Genomic DNA, 23,029 nt, shown 5'->3' on the forward strand with positions numbered 1-23,029 from the left:
AGAGTATTAGGGCCATGGCCATAAGAGAAGAACAAATAATTATTTTCCATTTCCAAAATAAAGTAAAAATGTCAAGAATAAAAGTTGAAATGCAGAGAACGAGGTACATTTTTTTTTTTTTAAGATTATTTTGGGTTTTTTTTTTGCCTTTAATTGACAGTGACAGAGTTCTGAAAGGGGGAGAGAGGGGATGACATACAGCAAAGGACCACAGGCCGGATTCGAACCGCAGGATGCTGCGGTAAGGACTGAGCCTTGGTACATGGAACACCCACTTTACAGGTGAGCTACCTGGGCACTCCTAAGGTCAAATTTTCAGTATTAGTGCCAGGCATAAGAAAACAAAATATCAGAGGAGGTTTTTTTTGCAAATTGAATATAAAGTCAAATTGTTGAGAACTTGGACTGTATAAAATATAAAGACATTGTCTCCGTGACGTCACCCAGAGGTTTCTGAAGAGCCGTTGTGAAGCTCAAAGTGGGTGGCTCCGGTTGTCGCCATCTCGGCAGTGAAAACTCCGCTTGACTCCCGGCTAATCCAAAAATGGGCAAAGAGGCTTTAAAAAGTCTAGCCCGTGACGGGAGACTTTGACCAATCACAGGTCATTTTATTGAAAGAGCGTTCCTATTGGCTGTGCTCCGGTCATGTGACCAGAACATGGCGTTCCTTCACCAGATTTTACAATGGCGGCGGCGTCACAAACTTTCTCATTTTACAGCTGAACCGTGCACTACAAGATGATTCTGAAAACATCTGAGGAGAGAAATAGGCATTAACGTAACAGAATATTGATTCATATTCGCCTAGTTTGACCGTTTAGTCGGAGTTCACGAGTGATTGACAGCCGGCTCTCATAGACGGCAGCTGGACAACAGATCTCAGATCAGCTCTGATTGCTTGTTTTCCTCCGGTCTGTGAAATCTTGCAGATGCCGTTAGGAGGAACACGATTTTTTCCGGGTCACCTGTTTCATGTACTACTGTCACAATATAGCGACCATTCAATAAAAATAACTTTTTTTAATCATATTTGCTCCAATCTCGCCTACTTCAGCTTTAATGTTATTTAAATGGTTGAGTTTTATAAAAATCCCTCCCCCCACCTCCCGTACAGTTGTCATGAACAGAGATATTAGCTATAAGAGACCAAAAACGTTTTTTGTACCAGGACATTAACATGTTTCTGCTGTAAAGTCGGGCGTTTTTAACATGGAGGTCTGTGGGGATTGACTCGCTTTTGGAGCCTCAAGTGGCCATTTGAGGAACTGCAGTTTTTGGTACGTTTGCCTTGGCTTCATTTTTCCGCACCGAAGGTTACCACTTGGTTGAGAATAAAGTTGAAATGTTTAGAATAAAGTTGAAATACCATTTAGGGAATAAAGATGAAATGTTGTGAATAAACGTTGAACTTCTGAGAATAAATCAATCTATTAGCGTTAGCGCCTATACTGAAATTTTGACTTCCTCATTTTTTCCTTATGCCGAATACTCTTCCATAGTATAGCAGCATCAATCTCCATTCAAACCAATTTGACAAATAACTGCAGAAAGACTGATATAATCTGACATTGTCCAGGAGCAGCAGGAATCCTTTTCTTCTGCTATTTTTAAAGATTTTGTCTGATTCTGTGCTTCAGCTTTGATATTCAAGCCTGTTTGTATGACCTCACCAACTGGCAGGAGAGGATCACATCTCTCTCTCTCTCTCTCTCTCTCTCTCTCCTCTCCCTCCCTCTCTCTCTGTCCAACATCTAAATGTGTGGAGGAGTTTGAATAAAGCTTCTTTCTGCTCTCCTACTCAGGCAGGAGTGAGAGGCCCCTGGAGTCGCTGCCACTAGGAGCTTTGGAGCATCAACGGTACGTTTACAACTCACCACTGGAGTCCCTAACAAGGAATATTGTGAAAGGGGTTTTAGGGGATATACTTTGACACTTCATCCTCTGACTGGGGAGACAGGTATTGGTTGAGGTGTTGTACTCACATGTCAAAGCAAAGGTTTGAAGTTTCTTTTTCCATATCAAGCAGTTGTGATCTCTGGGAATTTAATCATAGCTAATGCAAAGTACGTTTGACATAACACAAAACTTCAAGTCAGTTTTTGTGCTTGTGGGAGTTGTGATTTGTTTGCTGGAAGTCTGGTTTGGTTTCTGCATTTTGCTGAGTTGACTTTAGTGAGGTGTTAATGGAGTCGGCTTCTCTTTACAACTAACTGATTGTTGATGTTTGATTTGTTGGTTTAATTTCACTGCACATCATTTTGTGCTGTGTGTGATTCCACAGAGTATAATGTGGCTGAAAGAAGAGTTTTAAGAGAAGGAAAAATGATATGTGGAATATAGACATTAATCATATTTATATGTTAGTCTATTTGTATTCTGGTTGGCTTCCCTGGATGGAGAGTGACATGTATGAAATTGCATCACACAGCTTAATTACTCAGTGTCTAAATTGATTACATCTTAGTATGCCGGTACTCAGTGATTTGTGGTCTAAACCGTCATGGCTTGTAATTCCTTAAAACGAAGCGACGTCTACTTGTGACCGCTCGTCCAATTTTAACCACTTTAATCAAAGAGCAATTTCTTTTTTTTATTTTTGAAATAATCTTTAGAGGCCTGAAAAGGTAAAATTATGTAGTAATTCACAAGCAAATATTAGAGGAAATCATTGTATGTAGCAGAAATATGTTTTTCTGCTTTCCTATCGTGTTATCATCTTTGCAAACTCTCAGATTTATTTATTTATTTATTTATTTATTTATTTTAACGCAAACCCTAGTGGGGGTCTGACGTCCAGGTTGGGAACCGCTGATGGCATGTATGTGAAATAAGATACCAAAAAGTGCAATGACGCACACAAATCTTGATATATATCAGACACTGCAGCCTCCCTGCTGATTGGTAAGAATGAAAACGTATACAATCAGTTTCCAAGCTGGTGCCAGACCTCAAGTCTTAAATGAAAATGTTTCTTTTTTAATTCAAATTCAAGCATCTGAGCAGTGGAAAACTGTGTTTTATTATTGGGAAAACTATCTTGCAATATAGGAAACTACTGTCAAGAGTGACATCCCGTTACCATGGTAACATCAGGGCGGTTTGAGCGCACAGCATGAATTGTAATTTTCAGATGTTGGATGTGAAGAAAACAATAGACAAAGGGGTCAGTTGAAGCAAATATCTTCAAACTTTTTATATGTATGATAAGTTAGTCTCAGACCGTGTGTGTGTACTTGTGTGTATAATGTTTAAACTAATGTGTGCATGCTGCTCAAGCATGTCTTTGTATGCAGGCATGTACGCATGCACCCATAAGCACCTGTGAATATGATTTTTTCCCCCTCCACCCGTTTAACTGTACAAGAGTCTGTGTGTGTTCTCAAACACAGCCCTTACAGTACCTGTCTATAGCGACGTATGTACACACACACACACACACACACTCCCGTGCGTTTTCTTTACCAGGGGCATCGGACGTGCGCTCCCACACATCCCCGTGGTAATCTATGAGTGTTGGTCTGTTTCTACTCGTATCAATGTCAACTCTGTTCTTCTGCTGAGGGACTCTGGAGGGTTGGAGGGAGAGTGGGAGGTGGTGAGCCTCCCCTGGATGCCCGCCTTGTGTTTACCTTGGCAGGGTCGCACCCCCCACGGCCCTGCCCCTGTCCGTTGCTGGAACAGACCGAGGCCTTATTGGCCTCCACCCCAACTGGGAGCGGAACATACCACAGCGGCCGAACAGGGGAGCAAGCAGCCACCCCACCGACTCAATGGGCACACTGTGGCCGGCCGGTTGGCTCGACCTGGCCTTCTGTGGCTTTGCTCACGAATGCTGGGGCACGTTATGAAGTGGCCACAGTTTAAATGATGCATTTAAAGAGAGCCGAGGGTCCGCTCAATGATCGGATAGTGAGCCATGAAGGGGTCGAGGTTTTGGTTGGCTCGCTAAGAGAAATGGGGCGAGGTTTTTTTGCTGGCGTTTTCTGTGTTCATTCATAGTGAGAGTGCAGGTTTGCTTGCTGTTTGGGAGGCTCACCTTGACTGTGACATATGGTATTGTAACTGCAAAAAAAGCAAAACTCTTATCAAGTATATTTGTCTAAATACTAGTCAAATAACACTTAATTTAAGACACAATCACCTAGCAGGTAACATTTCAGTGAGATAAAGGGACTTGTTTTTAGACAACGCAGCTTGAGATGAATATCTCGTTAAGTGAAAAAATACTACTTTTGAGCATTACAGTCTTATTATAACACACAACACTTAATAATGCCAGTCAAATATAGCTCAAAATGAGTTTTCCCAGCTAATTTCAAGATCTCTTTTTATCTTGAAAGGTATAAATATTACATCTTATTTCAAGAAATCTTACCAAGCGAATTTTCACTTGTTACATTGGCAGATGTAGAAGTGGCCTTTTTAGGCAAAAGCACAACCAGAAAGAACACTAATGAATTAACTTTTATATGTAGATATGCTATATATCTACCTATTAACACTAACTCGCAAGAAAATAGGCAACAAAACGTTTTGACATTTTTTTAACAAGTAGTTGAAGAATAACATATCATTCCAATTCACATCAGACAACTAAACACTTATAGATCTGTCAGTAACCAATTAAAAAAATGAATGATTAATACCTACACGTCAGCACTACACTCTCGTTTTGCTGCTGCTATCTATATGTCCTGCTTGTTTGCAATGTCGTTCTATATGTATTGTTTATAGGTCACTACATCTACTGCTTTTAACAACTGTGTGTCCTTTTCCAACCGTTAAACTGCTTGCCCCTGTTTTGTTTTTGCTCTGATGTGTTTTAGGAAAACTTTACCAAGTTGAAACAGATGAAAAATAGTCTTTTAAATAATTCTGGCATTATTTATACCATGTATATTTATTAATTTATACTCTCCTTTCTCTCAAATAAACTAAACTTAATACCAGACTGAATAGCTGTGTGTTTAAATGCACTCCCTGGTTGAGTTTCACCAATGAAGTTCAGTTTTACCATCACTGATGGGTGTGATTGGATGTGGCCATGAAGTGTGCGTGGTTGACTGTAACCACACCACCCAACAGTGAAGTCACGTTGTACTGACACACCCTGGAGTACTTTTCTACATCGCTGCAGCAGGGTGAGAAGTTAAACCACTGGGGGTCAGCAAAAACAAGATTTTCAGCTGCTATTATTTGGAAATATATTTTATGCATTGCTTTTGATCTTTTGATCTTATGGCAAGCCGCAATACAATTTAATTTTTCCATGAAAAAAATGAAAAAAAAAGTCAATGATAAGCAGGTTTGGGTGTATAACCCTTAAAGTCATAGAGCTGAGACTTAAACAATCAAGAAGAAATGCACCGTTGAAGATGGAGAGTTACCAAGAACCAGCAATAGTCTCAAAAGGCCACTTAAAGGTGCTAAATCCCAGGCTGGGAGCATATCTATTGCCTCCGCATGGCTCTCAACATGGCGACGGCTGACATTCTTCCTCTATATCTTTACATAGCATACAGTTGTTTTCTGCTACATTAATGCTCTGAATATCGTATAGAGCACCTTTAAAATGCATGGTATACTAACTCACTTTTATTCTTGCAGCACATGCATAAGCAACATTTTAAAAGGAGATATTCAGGGAAGGTTGTTGTTGGAAAGTAATTTCGGAAAAATAGAAACGTCATAATAATCCAAAAAGTTGATTATGAGTACAACAATGTCATATAATTGCAGAAAAAGCCCAAAACAACAAGTCAATGAGCTACAATACGTCACCGCAAAGAGGTTGTGGGGGTGGACTGAACATCACATCCTGATAATAAAACAGAGTGTGATTATTCCAGGGTGGATTAGTCCATCTGTCTACATACGCTGTGTGGTATTTTGTGTTTCCTCCCAAACTAAGCAAACATTGACTCTCAGACAGATCTTAGACAGCACGGCAAATATTAGTCCTACTGTAGGCTACTCTACGTCCTGGATCTGTGGAACTCGGAGAATGCTAGCAGCGCCCACAAACACACACTCATTCATGCAGTTTGTAGTACACACACAGACTATATACAGTCTTTACAGTGTGATACAGTGAATATACATGATTGTGTGTGTTTTCTATGCTGAGTCACTTGATCTTAAAAGGTCATAGTGGGCTGCCAGCCTCAGGTCAGCCACTGCCAACGCTTTGTGAGAGTGAGCTCCTGCCGGTTTATTGGTTGTAAAAGTCTCTGTGTGGCTGTTTGGAATGAACTGCAGCCCGACCCGGGGTGTGTGAACGCAGCACAATGAGGGTTCAGTTAAGACTCTCAATGGTTTCGTACGTCTGGACTGCGCTGCACGTCACAGCAGTGGAAAGCTGAGAGAAAATAAGCAATGTGGTAATCAGTGTTTGACAGATGTGGGTTTGTGATAGCGGAGCTGATGTTTTTTAGACTGAAGTTGCCAGTTGGTGATATTTAATGATATTTATGGTCAAATTTGACTTTTTTGACTCTCAAAAGTAACATTTAGATTGTAGAAGATTTACCTTTTGTGAGTATTAGCAACTCTTTATGGATCATTGGCCTTTAAATGAAAATTTACTGAAAACAGAAAAAAGCAGAACTTAAAGGAGCAGTGTTTAGGATCTGGTGGTATCTAGCAGTGAGGTTGCAGATTGCAACCAAGTGAAGCCTCTCCCGTGTGCCAAGCGTGTAGAACAATGGTGGCCGACGCGAAAACGCAAATGGCCCTATCTAGATCCAATTGTTGTAATGGCAGCGTATAGGTCATTTGTAGCAGAGCCCGTGCTTGTGTGTACTTGGGAAGTGAGAGGTGAAGCAAGAGAGAGAGAGTGGCGGCGACAGGAGCCAGTAACATAATAGACTCCGGCCTAAGCAGGAAAAGTGAAAAGTAGAAACATGGCAGCCGGTCTCGTGAAGAGGAAGAATTTTGCTATTTTTCAGTAAATACTACGTACAGCTAAGGCTAATAGTAATGTTATTAGTTTTGCGGGAATTTGGTCTTAATCTAAAGTATTGGACACATCAAAATTTTGACCCGATGGTAGAACTAGAGGAAAAGTCTGAGGATCAACAAAATCATTAGGCTTCGTCCCCTGGGCACCGTGGATATTTGTACAAGATTTCATGGAAATCGATCAAATATATTTTCGCTAAAAGCCAAAATGTCAACCTCATGGTGGCACTAGAGGAAAAGTCAGGGGATCACCAAAATCAGTAGGCTCCCATACATTTTGGTACAAAATGGAAATTCAAATAGTTTTGAAAGAAGACCAAAGTGGTGGGCCACCCAACTTTGCCCTTCCTAGAGCCATGCCGCTAACGTAGTCAATTAAGAACTCAATTAAATAAAAGCACAAATAAATTTAAACTTCATAGCAATTTTCACTTGGGGAAATTTGTCTTATAGCATGGCAAACACACCCACACACATATAGATGTACTCTTCCTCTAGTTGTAAACAAAAACACTTGAGATACTGAGAACAATTTGACAGCAGCAGATTGTATTTTCATACAAGCACAGACTCTATAAATATACTGTGAGCACACAAACAAAGAGACAAAGAAAGAACCGTTAGTAAGATGGAAAAAAAGCCTCATCTCAACCATCATTTCTTCATTAGTTTTTTAACAAACGGAAAAGCATTTGTAATGAATGAATCATACTTCTCCCTCTCAGCCCTGAACTTAATTTTAGCACTAAAGACATTTCCTGTTCCCAGAGACAGAGCGGCTTTCATTCCTCAGCGAACATGTAAGGTATTTCCAAAGTGATACTAGAGACTCTTTGACGTCTGCTTTCCATTTTAGCCAACGAGGATGACGTAATAACCGAATGCTATCCTGGATAACATGGAATATGAACGTAAGCGTACAGGAGTTAGGAAAGAAAACACAGTGGCATTCAGAGGCAGAGGAAATGACAATAAACCCACTTATTCATTCTAACAGTTACTTCACTGTTCATTCAGTGCAGTATTTCTGGTAAAGAGAAGTTACCTTCCCTCTCTATATACATATATATACACACTTCTGATCAGTAAGTGATGAACAAAAGGCCCCATATCACGTTAAACATTAAAATGACTTTCAGTAACCTGCCCCTCCGTCCTGTCATTAATTATCTCGTCCACACAACTTTGATTCCAGTGTCGTCAATTTGTGTATTTTTCAGGTAACGATGACCCCCCTGCTTCTGCTGTGTGTGTCCTTGCCCTTCATCTCGGCAACAGTATTATTTGAACTTGAAAACCATGAAGGTAAGTGTGGTTTTATCAGATGGATTCTTATCTTCATCGTCATTATGTAAAAATCAAATACCTGTCTCCAGAACCTTTGGAGACCTGACTATTTGAAAACGATAAGAAATTTATATTAAGCTTTTATTATAAAGGTATTTGTCAGTTCTTTTGTGTAATCTACTGATTAGAGCTTAATTAAATATGCTGCTGAGATTTCTTTTTGTATATTTTAGTCTGTTTTTAACCAATTTCTTCTCAAACTATTATCAGAGTCATTTCCAGAGAGCAGTATAAGAACAAAGTAGTCCAAACTCCAAAGTAGTCTTTGGACAATTGATTATATTTTTTGGTAGAGCAAGTTAATTTTATGTAGGGTTGGTGGATCGATCCCTGGCTCCTCTTGTCCACATTTCAAAGTGTCCTTGAGCAAGAACCCAAAATTGCTACTGCCTTGTATGGTAGTTCTTAGGGTTGGGGTAAAAAAAATCAATACAGCATAGTATCACGATATCTTGCGTGGCAATATTGTATCGATACACGGATGTCAAGTATTGATCTTTTATTATATAAACTATTAACCGTTGCTGCTATTCTGTCTTTCAGAGGTTGTAGCGAGCTCAGTCTTAACACTAGAGTGAAGATAATGGTAACGTAGAATCTAGCAAACCTGAGGAATCCATTGGTACCAACCATGTCATGATAGCTTGTCGGGAAGAATGCTAAATAATGCTACGAAGTTACGCTAAATTTTGGTGAGAAAAGGGGGTCAAAGGGGTCCCTTGACCTCTGACCTCAAGATATGTGAATGAAATCACAGATGAACGGAGTGAAAACTGTATCTTATTAGATAAAACAGATGTTGACAAACTGCATAATTTGCAGTTTAAAAAAAGTAATAAACTGCAATATATCACAATATATCTTATCGCAATACTCAGCATATCGCAAAATGTTTAAAATCGCAATAAGATCGTATCGTGACTAAAGTATCATGATAATATTGTATCGTGGGGCCTATGGGGATTCCTACCCCTAGTACTTTGTCTGCCATCGGTGTGTGAAAATATGTGTATCTGCACTATATTAGTTTGTATCCTCATTAACAAATAAAAAGACTAATGACTTAACCTTGTCCCATCTTTACCGTAGACATGGATGGCACATTGCGTGTCAGCATCCCCATGGAGATGCCTCTCCGTCCTCTGCTGGGCAGCAAGGTAGTGGTACCCTGTTACTTCCAGGACAACACCGTTAACGACCCCGGAGCCCCGACCGTCGCCCCGCTCTCCCACCGCATCAAATGGACCTACGTCACCAAGGAGAAAATCACCACGATTCTGGTGGCGACTGAGGGAAAAGTTCACGTGGAGACAGAGTATTTGGACAGAGTGACGATGATCAACTACCCGCTGGTGCCCACTGACGCCACCATGGAGATAACAGAGCTGAGGTCCAAAGATTCTGGCACCTACCGCTGCGAGGTGATGCACGGCATTGAGGACAACTATGACTCTGTGGACATCCAGGTTCAGGGTACGCCACAGCAACATTAAGCTTCATTCAAGCCAGTTAACTACGATATTCAAGTCACCACATGGTAGTCAAACTTCCACTAGTACAAAGAACAACTTGTCCCCTGCAATTCTATCTTCTTGCAAACATGTTTTGCAGCAAAATACAAGTGTTCCAAAACTTTATTCTATACTTTTCTCACCAACAATGCTCTTACACTGGGAGAAAAATGTAAGTAAGTTTATCAAGACCTTTTGAAATTCTGCGCCAGTCAGTTGGCTGAAGGTTTAAACCCAATGTCTCTAGACACATCATTTCTGTTTTGATGGGTACAAACCAGTATCCATTGCATAAATGAATTAGTATGAGTTACTGTCTCATCAAGCTCATAGAGATCTGGCGAAGTTCAAGCACAAATGTTGTCACAAGAGTTTATTGAAATTGGCATAATCGTCTGTCTTCCGCTCACTTTCCGTATCTCACAGGTATTGTGTTCCACTACCGAGCCATCTCCACCCGCTACACCCTGACGTTTGAGAAGGCGAAGGCCGCCTGCATCCAGAACAGTGCCAGCATCGCCACTCCAGCCCAGCTGCAGGCTGCTTACGATGACGGATACCACCAGTGTGATGCTGGATGGCTCTCTGATCAGACTGTCAGGTAGAGTTCATCCACCCATCCTTCATTTCTTAACTGTCTCACTATGGACAGGTCGCCATCAAACTAATTTACAGTCACATCTACGGAGTCATTTAAAGTCTCTAATTCATCAAACTAGCATGTCTTTAGAAGTCAGAGCACTGAGCACACAGAGAAAAGCCACACAGACACAAGAAGAAAATGCAAATTCCTTCTAGATTCAAACCCAATGGCTTGAGAGAGAAGGTCAAATCCATCCAATACTGCACACCTGGCCAATTGCTGCATTAAGTGGGCATGGTTGATGGATTGTTGGTCATAGAAAATTTATGAGAGCCAACTCCCCAATGATTACATCAATTGGACTGTTCCATCAGGCGACCTGATGGGACAGTCCAATTGATGTGTTTTGGGTCTTGGTGTCTTTTCTAACTTTGACAGCAATAATATAAAACAAACAAATGTCTTTAACATACTAACAGACTTGCAATAAATAACACAGTAAAAGAACTGATATTGTTGCTGACTTTTCATATAAGTCTATCTGATGACCGACGTCTCTCTTGACCTCTCAAGGTACCCCATCCGTGAGCCGCGGGAGCGTTGCTTTGGAGACAAGGAGGACTTCCCCGGTGTAAGGACCTATGGCGTGAGAGATGTCAACGAGACCTACGACGTGTACTGTTTTGCCGAGAAGCTGTCAGGTACACTCATCTAACAAGGGTAGCAACAAAAGCTACCTGACCCACATGAGAACTCTATAGTGGACCAGACTGTAGACTGTCATATCAATGTCTCCCTTCCTCTCTCCTCTCTCCTCCCAGGCAGGGTCTTCTACTCCATGTCTGTAGAGAAGTTTAGCTTCTATGAAGCAGGAGATCAGTGTGCCAAACTCGGTGCTCGGCTCGCCACCACCGGCGAGCTTTACCTCGCCTGGAAGGCTGGCATGGATGTGTGTAACGCTGGCTGGCTGGCAGACAGGAGTGTACGCTACCCCATCAACATCGCCAGGCCTCAGTGTGGAGGGGGGCTCCTGGGAGTAAGAACTGTCTACCTGAACCCCAACCAGACAGGATACCCCTACCCAGACTCTCGCTACGATGCTGTCTGCTTCCAAGGTAAATCCTTCCTGGAGATTTGAGGAAAAATCTACCTGGCGATAAATGTTCAGTGCATTCTGGGAGCTTCTCTGTTGACATAACTCATAACGCAGTTTTGTAATAATTCTATTTTAGGGTGGATTTCTTTCCTAAAACTGTCAGCTCTATCAAGCAATTATGCAATCTTGTCTTCTCAGCTGGTGAGGATGCCGGTGCCGTGCCCATGAGGACCACCCCTTTCCCAGACATCATCCGCATGACACCCGCCCCTGGGATGTACCCGAGCCTCACCCCCTCACCTGGGGGAGAGGAGATCAAACGTGGAGAAGTCGACATCTTCGCCCCACTGCCCATCCCGCCCAGTGTGACAGACGTATACGCTGCCATGGCTCCCACCGGCAAGTTGTTTTATGTACTTGATCAATAACAAAATCCATTTGAATATTTCTTTAAACTGTGACAATACATTTCTACAAAAGGTGTAGCCCTCTGAGGACTGAAATCTAGAGGGCTGAACCTTCAACTCTTCCCCAAATGAGACAGAGTATTCCCCTTAGCATCTGTGCAAGTTCCTATCTTTGATGATATTAAAGATAAAAGTCGTCTGCATTTTGACCACATTTAAAAGAGTCTTTTAACAACAGCTATGTTGACACATCACCTATTTGGAGATGCTTAAGTCAAAAATTACATTTCTGTTAGCTATTCGGGTGGCAATAGCAGGAAATATCCGTAAAAAAACACAAGTATTCGAGCAGCAGAATCCAAGTATCAGCACTGTTATGTTCAGTACGCACGACACCTACTGTCGTGTCCAGCCAGTGGCTTCTTCTCCAAATCAGCAGCTGGTTACTGTTGTCCAAGACCAACCGCAAATAACCAACACAACATTTAGCCGGCGCAAAATTGACGCAACACAACAGATAAACATTGGCCACTGCCATCGGCAAATGTCATCGTATTTACCGATAAGACGATGGCAGTTAACAAGGCGAATATTGGCTGATACCGATGGACTGAACAAAGAAGGCTAAGCTTGAAGAAAAATAAATAACAGAAAATGAGACTCTTTAACTTGCCTCTGTCTTATTGTGTTTCTTTTCTTGCCTCCCTCTCCATTTCCCAGGTGTGGTGTTCCACTACCGACCCATCACCGGTCGGTACACTCTGACCTTTGTGGAAGCTCAGCAGGCCTGCCAGAGCGTTGGGGCGGTCATCGCCAGCTCCCAGCAGCTGCAAGCAGCCTTTGAGAAAGGCCTGCACCAATGTGACGCTGGCTGGCTCCGCGACCAGACTGTCAGGTAAGCTTGAGGCATGTGTAGGATAGAGATATACCAATATATCATGATTCCTGGAGGGATAGTACAGCCAAGTTGTCAGGAAAAATGCTGGCATTGAACGTTTCTGCAAAACCATGGATACGTTGAATGTGGACGTTTTTGCAATAAGTCAGAGCAAGTGACGTGTTATGTGGTATGAAAGTTGTGTTGTATAATAGCGTAAGAAAGTCCACAAAGGGCCGGTGGAAAGGGTTATAGATGGGTCAAACAAACACAGGACTTTCACCCGGGAGACTGCTGTTTGTGCCCCGTGTGAAACCAAAAGTAAAACATTGAGTTCCTGTTTTTTAAGTAACGTTTTATGCAACGTGATTATTTTATCACAAACCATGATGTTTTTTCTAACCTTAGCACTTTTGTTGCCTAAACCTAACGATTTTGCAAGCGTGAGGACTGCTATGTAACGTATTTATGAACCTTTTTTGTTCAGATACGTTGACATTGTATCTCATGGTTTGCAGAAACATACAATACCAACATTTTTTCTGACAACTGGGGCGAATAATTATGGCAAAGCAAAGCTTTAAAATATTGTACCATTATTCTCTTCCATGCTCAGGTATCCCATCGTGTCACCCAGAGATAACTGTGCTGGTAATCTGCCACACATCCCAGGAGTCAGATCCTACGGCCTGAGACCAGCTAGCGAGCATTACGATGTATTTTGTTATGTGGAACGTCTGCGAGGTGAGGAGTCCACTCACTTTAATATCTATCTACCAAGCTATATCTACTGTATCTGCCATGTTTGAGCTCTTCTGAGTGTTTGTGAATGCTTCTTCCAGGTGAGGTCTTCTTCACCAGTGACTACGACAGCTTCTCCTATGAGGAGGCCGTGCAGCACTGTCAGAAACTCAACACCACCTTGGCCACCACTGGGGAGCTGTTTGCTGCATGGAACCAAGGGCTTGACAAGTGCCGTCCAGGCTGGTTGATGGACCGCAGCGTCCGCTACCCCATCACAACCCCCAGGTCTCACTGTGGAGGCGGTCAGGTTGGGGTCCACATGATCTACGCCTACCCCAACCAGACAGGATTTCCTGATGAGCACTCACGCTACGACGCCTATTGTTTTAAAGGTAGGAAAGGGTTAGGTGTGGGGGTTTAGCTCACCTAAATAAATAAAGTCTCCTAAACAGCACTTCTTCCAGCCACACATTCACAATCCATTTGATTTATTGCTATTTCTTAACTAATCTGTGATCTCATTTTAGCTTTTTCAGCTGAAATTCCTGAAATTCCTGTTGTTCACGTTGAAAATGAAACCAGTGTGGATCTGACATTGGAGACGGTGGTTGTTATCAACAAGACAACAGTCGCAGTTGATCACTTTGCTCCCCCTGGTGAGTAAGGTTCATGTAATCTCTTCTCCAATCATCAGTGATATTTCTATGCATCTTCATCATTTCTTGTTTGTTTGTTTTTAGTTGAAACTACTGTACACTACAATGAAACTGAAACCAGTGTAACTATTACTGAAATAGAGGAGTTTATCAACCAGACAACCATCACAACTCACCAAGTTGCTCCCCCTGGTAATACAACTATGAATGAAAAATGTATTTTTTCAATAAAGCTAAACACAATGTTTCTGATGTATTCTTGATTCTTAATATTTCCCCCCCCAGTGAAACCCATTTTACCTCCAGTCCACCCTGTTGATGTGTCCGGTTCTGGTTCAGCTGATCATTCAGCCAGCGGAGAGATCTCAGGGGAGTCCGGCGTCTCTGGTACCAGTGGCGACGCCTCAGGTTCAGGACAGAACGTCATCTTCAGCGGACGCACTGACGTCTTCTCCGGAGAGGAGTCTGGTTCTGGAGGTCCGCAGGAGGCAGAAGGGGGAAGTGCTGTCATCGTCACATCTGGAGAACTGGGTAGTGCATCTGGATCTGGGGAGGGTTTAGACAGACAACACTCTGGCTTCAGTGTATCGGGATCAGGTTTTACCAGTGGAAGTGGGGACATCAGTGGTAGCGGCGGAGACTCGATGATCATCATGGTGGATGAGAAGATGGAGGAGGTGTCACAAACTCACCAAAAGCCCACTGAGCAAGAGTTAGGCCAGGGGGGCGTTGATACCAGTGGAGGTTTCTTTGAATCAAGTATGTCCGGATCTGGAAGTATGTCCGGGTCAGGCTCCGGTGGATTTTCTGGCATCTCATTTGTCGACCACAGTGGCGTTGACCTGACAGTCCAGACGTCTGGTGAGCAGGAGGTGTCTGGATATCGCCCCTTTGAATCCGGGTTCAACAGCGGCTTTCCAAGTGGTTTTCCATCTGGCGTCTCAAGCAGCGGTTCAGCCTCTGGGGACTTTATCGTGCATCGTGGTGATGTCATCTACCTAACAGACAATGACATGTTGGAAGTGACCGTGCCGCCACAGGTACGCCACCCTGAACAGGGCCGTGGGGTGGTGGAGGTAAGCGGGGAAGGAAGTGGCTCGGGGATCCATCATGAATTCAGTGGCACTTTGGACCAAAGCTTGCATTTCTCAGGAGGCGGAGCCCCTAAAGAAGCACCGCACATTGGGGAGCTTTCTGTCGCCTTACCGCCTGGAATGACTTACACTGAGTATGTTGCCAATCTCGGCCAATCAGGACTTGGGGAGGAGAGTCAGGAAAGCCGTGCAGGACCTACAGATTATGTAGTGACTCCAGACGCAGCCTACACCAGCCCAACCACAGCACCGTCAGTGTCATTCGTGACCCCTGCTGTAGTGGAGCAGCCTGAAGTAGTGGAAGGTATGTGGTTTAGGTGTTTACTTTACTGATATACACTGTTTCATAAGGCCAAAAATATGGGAAATACACTTATTTATCCGCCAAAGTATTGTAGTAATTTTTCTTGTGATGCAACACCACTGATAAACTGTAATCAGTCATAATGCTCAAAGTAAAGTCTCTTTCTCTCTGCTGTCAGCCTCTGAAGACCCCTGTGATCCAAACCCCTGCGGTTCAGGATCCTGCTCTGTGCAGGAAGAGCTCGCTGTGTGTCAGTGTCCTACTGGTTTCACTGGTGTAGACTGCTCGACACGTGAGTCACCAAACTACCATAACAAACACCACATTATTGTTTTTAAATGCCTTTTGGCTTAAAAATACTGGAAGAACTTTGATACCAATACAGATGCTTTATACTTTTTTCCAAATGTGTTGATGTGTGATGTTTGTGTGTGTAGCTGTGCAGGGCTGTGCAGAGGGCTGGTTGGAGTTCATGGGCAGCTGTTACCTCCACTTTGCGGAGAGAGACACCTGGTCTGAGGCTGAGCAACGCTGTCAGGAGCTCAACGCCCACCTGGTCAGCATCGGCTCCCAGGAGGAGCAGCAGTTTGTCAATTGTGAGTAGCTGTGTGTGTGTGTGTGTGTGTGTGTGTGTGTGTGTGTGTGTGTGTGTGTGTTTGTGTGTGTGTGTCTAGCTGGTCATTTGAGTGTGTGCAAATAGAGCGCTACAGGAATGAGTCCTGAAACACGGAAATGAGTTAGCATTTAAGCACTTTCGGTTCCCTTGTCTGGAAGTCAATGTTTTTTTTTAATGGGTCTTTAGTTTGATGCTTGAAACAAGCTTAAGAGATTTTAAAGTTTTGTTCTACGACATAAAATACATCAATTAATACCCCACTTGTGAATTTTGAAGCCTTTTTGTGTCTTCAAAAAGACAATTTCTAACGAGTGGTTAAATGAAACTACTAAACGTCATCACGCCGACCGTAGTGTAGTTCATCAATAGCCTAACGTTAGCTTTTTACTTTCTGCCGATTGCTTTTACTTTTCAAATATTATGAAAGTGGTGTTCATTTGTGAAGACTATCTTAGTAAACAAAACGTATAAGTATCATAAACGTTTGTTTGCCACAGAGTTTATTTTCTGCAATAATACAAATTCCAATGGAACAATCCCATCGGCTTTTTGTCGAGGGAACCAGGGCGATGCTAACTTCCTGGTTGGCCTACAAAAATACATCATCCCTGGAGCTCTCTATTCACAAGCATGCAAGCGTATGTATCTGTAAACACATCGCAGTAGTCATTATATAAAATATATCTAAAAGTATCTAACAAAATATGTTAGTAACAGGTGGGACAGTATAAATAAAGGGGATAATGTATAACTTTTGAAGGCTGTAAATTCTACATTACTGGTCAGGTATTGATGAATTAACAGTTGAAAGTGCTCACGAGTGGGAAGCCGGTGAGGGATCATGTCCCTTTCACTGCACAGACTGGAATCTCGGGGGGTACGACGATAATCTCTATGTAGCGAGGACTGCAGTTCAGAAGAACTAGGCTTTCAAATTTGGGGAGAAAAGGGTAAAAAAAAAGACTCTTCACACTACTTCAAAAAGGAAATTAAAAGGATATTTTCTAGTTGAACGTCAAAACTCATCAATGCCTTCATCTGTTTCTACACATTCTAACCCTATTTGGGTCTATCTCCACCTCACATGTTGGGTGAGAGGCAGGGTGCGCCCTGGATAGCCAACCCAGGACCTTATATCACTGAGCTCCGGTGCCTCAGGGAGGGATGATACATCTTGTTACTACTGTGGCCCTTTGACATTTGCAAACATACTATGAGGAAGAGCATGTAAAAGTAAAAGCAAAAATCTATTTTCTTTGCAATACAGCAAATGGCCAGGACTACCAGTGGATTGGACTTAATGACAAAGATGTGCAGAATGAGTTCCGCTGGACAGACAGCAGTCCTCTGGTGAGTTTGGTTGCTATAACAACCATCTACATGATTTCTCTTTTATATATATTCATTGATCGTCTTTGTAACTTCCTTTAGACCTTTGAGAACTGGAGGCCCAACCAGCCTGATAACTACTTTAACTCAGAGGAGGATTGTGTGGTGATGATCTGGCACGAGGGCGGACAGTGGAATGACGTCCCCTGCAACTACCACCTTCCCTTCACCTGCAAGACTGGACCTGGTAGGTCTACTGGGTGGGGATATGTATCTGGCCAAGAAGTGATTCTGGGAATTCTTTCTAGATGGAAAATTTGCTTGGGATGTGGAAAAGTTGGATTACTAAAAAGTTAACCTCGACCAAGACGAGCTTCGTAACTACCAACTGCCACTTAATGTTGCTGTTTGTTCTTTTTCAGCCATGTGCGGAGCTCCCCCTGAGGTGGAACACGGCCGGCCGATGGGCAGCGGCAGACAGCGCTACCCCGTCGACTCTATAGTCCGTTACCAGTGTGACGCAGGCTACACACAGCGCCACCTGCCGGTCATACGCTGCATGCCGGACGGACAGTGGGAGGAGCCACAAGTGGAATGTACAGAAGGTGAGTTAACATATGGATCTGCCATCCATACTGTAAAAATGTTTGTCTTAAAATTAAGAAAGACTCAGGAGTCTTCTCCTTTAAAGTAACAAAGTAAGCCATTTCCACTGCAAACCTGCTCACCAATCTCCATGCCCATCTCCTACTAAGTACTGAGCCCACTCTCACTCTACTGTATATCACTAAGTATGTGATACACATGCAACAAAGGTCCCTGGTCGAACTCAAATCGGGGACGTTGCAGTTCATTGTTGATGCCTTAGGCCCCGATCAGACAGAGCGTGTTCTGCAGGTTGAAAATGCGAGGCGCACCGCACTGCCTTTTGTTTGTTTGTTGAAGACGCCCAATCTGATTTTTTAGGACTGTTTTTTGCAGTTTGCTGCGACGAAAACAACTCACCTGAAATCTCAAGCACCGCACTAATTTGCCTCCAGGTCTGCTGTTTTCTGTTCAGATCATGTAAAGTCTTAAAGGTAAAGTCATATAGCTCCGGATATCCAGCAACAGTCACCAATTTCAAAAAGCCGCCCCAGACTGCTAAAACATCTGATTGGGGCCTTAAACCCCCAGGCTACCTGGGCGCCCCAAGTGCATGTTTTTAATCCACTTCATTCATAAAGAAGAAATGTAGACGAGATGGACGACCCAGACTAATTGAGGGAGATTTAAACCTCGCAAACAAACGGGGCATAAATTATAAAGCGTGTGAAACACACCTCCTGCAGAGCTAACATTTCAGCATCACGCCGATGAAGAAATGGATCCTTTTAGCCACGCCACTCGCTTCAGGGTAATTTATACGTCTATCGGCAGCTCATGTTTACATGATGTCATCAGTATGCGTACCTTTTCTCCCCTCAGCCGGCGCCAACAGTAACAGGCTACACAAAAGATCCCTCAGGAGGAGAAGTAAAGGGGTCAGCAGCCAACGGCAACAGAGGAAGCTGCTCTGAGCAGGAATGAAAGGACATACAACAGAGAGCCACAAAGGACCCCCCTCTTGTAAAGAAGCATGGACACCAATGCAAATGCCCGACCAAAAAGATAACAATCCCCAACATGTATATACACACACACGCACACACATACACACACATACTAAAGCACATCTAGACAGTGATAGCGTAATTGACTGATGTTTTGGATCTTTGAGTGTCACCCTGCAGCTTCTGAAGGCAGTTCTCTCTATGTATTTATACTGTCTAATTCATAGCTGTGATCTAGTATTTGGAAGCATTATCTCAATGCACAAGATGAAATTTTCTGCAATCGGTTGCCAGCACTGCACACAAAGTAAGGTAGATAAAATGGTGATATAAGAGTGACACACAAAGTCCAAAACGGCCCAATAAAATAAAAGTGTTTTCGATTGCAGCTGGATTCTCTGAAGTCAAACACATAGACTTTTGCTATATGTTTAGGGTACTTTTCTAGATCTGTGTTTCTTAGTAGTTTTTTATTTCTTTTATTTGGTCTCTAAGGACTACAATTGTGTGCTTCAGACTGGTGAAACAATACAGTTTCTTACATTATAGGCAAAGAGAGTGATTCTCAAACCTTTTTGGTTGTAACCCCTTAAAATACAGCAGTGAGCACATGTTACCCCTCTTAACCTACAATATGGAGAACGGGGAAGATTGCATAAAATCCCAAATATGAGTAAAAGCAAGGGGGAAAGGACAGGCCGATAGACCCCGAACGATCTTGTCACAACCTCAAGCTCGAGAGCCACTGTGCAACACCACCACAGTATCAGATATACTGAAATGATTGTGCTGTTCCAATTGATGATGAATATAGAAATCCAAGTTCAAGACGTGATTAAAGTCGCTGCAACGGACCTGGATTGAAATAATCAGCACTCATGCACTTTTGGCAGTCACTTCTGTGCTAATCATTTGAATCCAGCGCACCTTAAATATGCAAAAATAAACAATACTCATCCGTAGCTGACACATAGCAAAGAAAACTATAACTGAATAATAAGAGAGATCTACAGTGTGACACTGAATTGGCTGGCTTCTCTGCCAGGACGCGGTTGCAAAAGATGCACACACACAGTTTTGCAGGTCGGGGTTTATGTTTGTGACTTCTGTTCTGTCGGCACTGTCTGATGAAGAATCATGCTTTTTATGAGATTTTGCTGAATGAATGAAGTTTCTCACTGTAAATATTCTCTCTACATCACTCTGAACAGCAGGATCTGTCGATAACTTACACAGAGCAGACAATTTAATTGTTTGATTAATTCATCATCAAACCCGTTTGTTGATTTGTTAGTTTAATTAGCTGGTAAGTTGCAGTTACTTATCAAGTGGGCACGACTTTTGATTTTGACAGTCAGCTGAACATAAAGTCTTTGTGGACGTTTTCTGGCTGTGTTTTATGTGACAGGGTCTTTAAAACAGAAATGTACTTCTTAAAACTTGAGAAATTACACAATTTTAGGGAAATAAGCTGTGAAAGCAGTAGAAATTATTATAAAGAATGACGAGAAAGAAGATAGAAGGTGGAGGTGGAAGTTATAAAATGTTGACCATGACCTTTTAAAAAGGTCAAGATTTGCTTTTCAACTTTGAGAGCAGATACTTGTGTCTGTATCTGACTTCTCACACAACAACTCAAACACTAAAAACAGCAACACACAGTCAAACTGGTACTCTCATGGACACGCACACAGTTCAGCAAATACAGAATATGAAAGTGGATGAGTGAGCGTGGTGACGCCACAAAGTGAAACAGCTAGCTCGCTCAAAGTGTTGTACTATTTGTACAAGTAAATAAACGAATGAAGTCGATCTGGATGCTCCTGGTGTGTTTTACTATTACATTACAGAGTGTGCTCAACGTGAAGCCAACATTTGAGTGATTATGTGGAGGACGGTTTAAGAAAATCAGTGAATCTGTGTCAGTGTTTTGAGTCTTCAACAAACCGATTTAGCTTTTGACAAGTAAACCAAAACATGTGTAGCGTTGCACACGGACACGTCTGTTGTGACTTCGTTCAGATCCTGAATCCTGATGTGAACATGCAGTATGCTGTACTGTGCTGTACCAAATAAAACTTGGAATCATCTGTCTCTGTGAAATGATTGTCCTATAGTGTGCAAAACTATCACGCCAATAATCAAGCCGAAGCAGAAGTGCCTTAAAGGTCCCATATCGTGCTCATTTTCAGGTTCATACTTGTATTTTGTGTTTCTACTAGAACATGTTTACATGCTGTACAGTTAAAAAAAAACTTTATTTTCCTCGTACTGTCTGCCTAAATATACCTGTATTTACCCTCTGTCTGAAACGCTCCGTTTTAGTGCATTTCAACAGAATTGCAATGGAATTACGTTGCTAGGCAACAATTTGGGTCCATGTTTACTTCCTGTCAGCTGATGTTATTATAGGAAATAAACTGGGACACATTTTAGAATATTTACGTTTAAAACCGTGCAATGATCTAAATATTGTATATTTGTGACATCACAAATGGACAGATATCCTGACGGCTTGTTTCAAAAGCACAATTTCTGAATACGGGCTGTGTGTATTTCTCCGTATATTGAGCGTTTCGATAGTTTAACAGTATTTATATAGCACTTAAACCTGCTTTATAATATAAAAGACATGAAAATCTTACTTTTTACAATAAGGGACCTTTAAACATGCATTCTTTCTAACAGCCAGCAGGGGGCGACTCCTCTGGTTGCAAAAAGAAGTCTGATTATATAGAAGTCTATGAGAAAATGAGCCTACTTCTCATTTGATTTATTACCTCAGTGAACATTGTAAACATGAGTTTATGGTCTCAATCGCTAGTTTCAAGTCTTCTTCAACACAGCATGATGTTCATTTAGTAAATTATGGTCCCATTTAGAGTCAAATAGACCATAAAGCAGGGGATGCTTTAGGGCGTAGCTATCTTGTGATTGACAGGTCGCTACCACGGCGTTCTGGGAGTTGTCCATGTTTTCGTATTTTCAACTTTAACCCTTTCAAAGTGTGTTTACGGTTCATGAAACATTTTGGTTCTGGTTGCAAAAAAACAACACGGCGACGGCCAAACTGTCAAACTCGAGGCTTCAAAACGGCAGTCCACAAACCAGTGGTTGCCGTCACAGTGACTACGTCCACTTCTTATATATACATTATATATGATTTTTACCCAGGAGACACTTTATATTAAGGAACCGTGCTACATCTAACTCTATGAATAAATCACACACTGGAGATTTTCTGGAAGCATCATCTTTTCCCCTGGAGCTGTTAAATTTGAGGTGAACTCTCCGAGCCAGAGGAACAAACCTGGCATTTAGTTTGTTTTTACCTTCCTGTGGAACCCAACCATGAGTAAATAGCTCCTTCATCGGCCTCGACAGTGACTACCTTCATCACTACAGTCACCGCAAAACAGATCTGCTCTGTGTGTGTATAGCCTTGTATGTATATAACGTGCAACCTCACGTGTATATGCATCTATGTGGTGTGTTTGCGCAATCACACTGTACATATGTGTACATGAATCTAATGTGGGTGTGTAGGCATGTAATCCTAACGTGTGTGTTTGCACTCATGTTTGGCCAACAGGTGTAAATAGGACGTGTTTATAAAAACTTGCTGGCTGTATAATCACTGGGACTTCTGTGCACACCCGGATGCAGGAGGGCGTAGCAAACGTGTTCGACCCCACTCATCTAAAAGTGCATCGTGCACCCAGACAGAGTGACGCTGTTTACATACAGTGGCTGTTTTGTACGGGTCAGTAACCCATTTCACCTCTCTACCCTGGCATTCCTGTTTGGACTGCAAGTGAAACTGCGTCGCACCTCGAGAGCAACACCAACCAGTGGTGGTTTATGAAAGTCACTGAAAACATATGAGTGTTTCATAGATATAAACCCAGCATTA

At 42.4% G+C, this 23,029-nt stretch overlaps 1 protein-coding gene across 1 annotated transcript; it reads left to right on the forward strand.

Moving 5' to 3' along the window:
- Positions 1-1,768: 1,768 nt before the first annotated feature.
- acanb (aggrecan b) lies at positions 1,769-21,206 on the forward strand. Its single transcript, XM_037768668.1, has 19 exons — positions 1,769-1,857; positions 8,181-8,265; positions 9,397-9,780; positions 10,245-10,419; positions 10,975-11,102; positions 11,223-11,516; positions 11,696-11,896; positions 12,625-12,799; positions 13,398-13,525; positions 13,624-13,917; positions 14,053-14,181; positions 14,266-14,373; positions 14,467-15,579; positions 15,758-15,871; positions 16,017-16,175; positions 17,463-17,545; positions 17,627-17,771; positions 17,947-18,129; positions 18,992-21,206. The coding sequence occupies exons 2-19, from the start codon at positions 8,187-8,189 to the stop codon at positions 19,081-19,083; spliced, it is 3,984 nt and encodes a 1,327-aa protein (XP_037624596.1). The 5' UTR covers positions 1,769-1,857; positions 8,181-8,186; the 3' UTR covers positions 19,084-21,206.
- The last annotated feature ends 1,823 nt before the right edge of the window (positions 21,207-23,029 follow it).

The sequence above is a fragment of the Sebastes umbrosus genome, chromosome 4, assembly GCF_015220745.1.
Source record: "Sebastes umbrosus isolate fSebUmb1 chromosome 4, fSebUmb1.pri, whole genome shotgun sequence".
Lineage (NCBI taxonomy): Eukaryota > Metazoa > Chordata > Actinopteri > Perciformes > Sebastidae > Sebastes > Sebastes umbrosus.

Coding starts and splice junctions, on each gene's coding strand:
- acanb (XM_037768668.1), top strand. CDS start 8,187: ATGACCCCCCTGCTTCTGCTGTGTGTGTCCTTGCCCTTCATCTCGGCA. Junction 14,182..14,265: donor TGATCACTTTGCTCCCCCTG/GTGAGTAAGGTT, acceptor GTTTGTTTTTAG/TTGAAACTACTGTACACTAC. Junction 17,772..17,946: donor CACCTGCAAGACTGGACCTG/GTAGGTCTACTG, acceptor GTTCTTTTTCAG/CCATGTGCGGAGCTCCCCCT.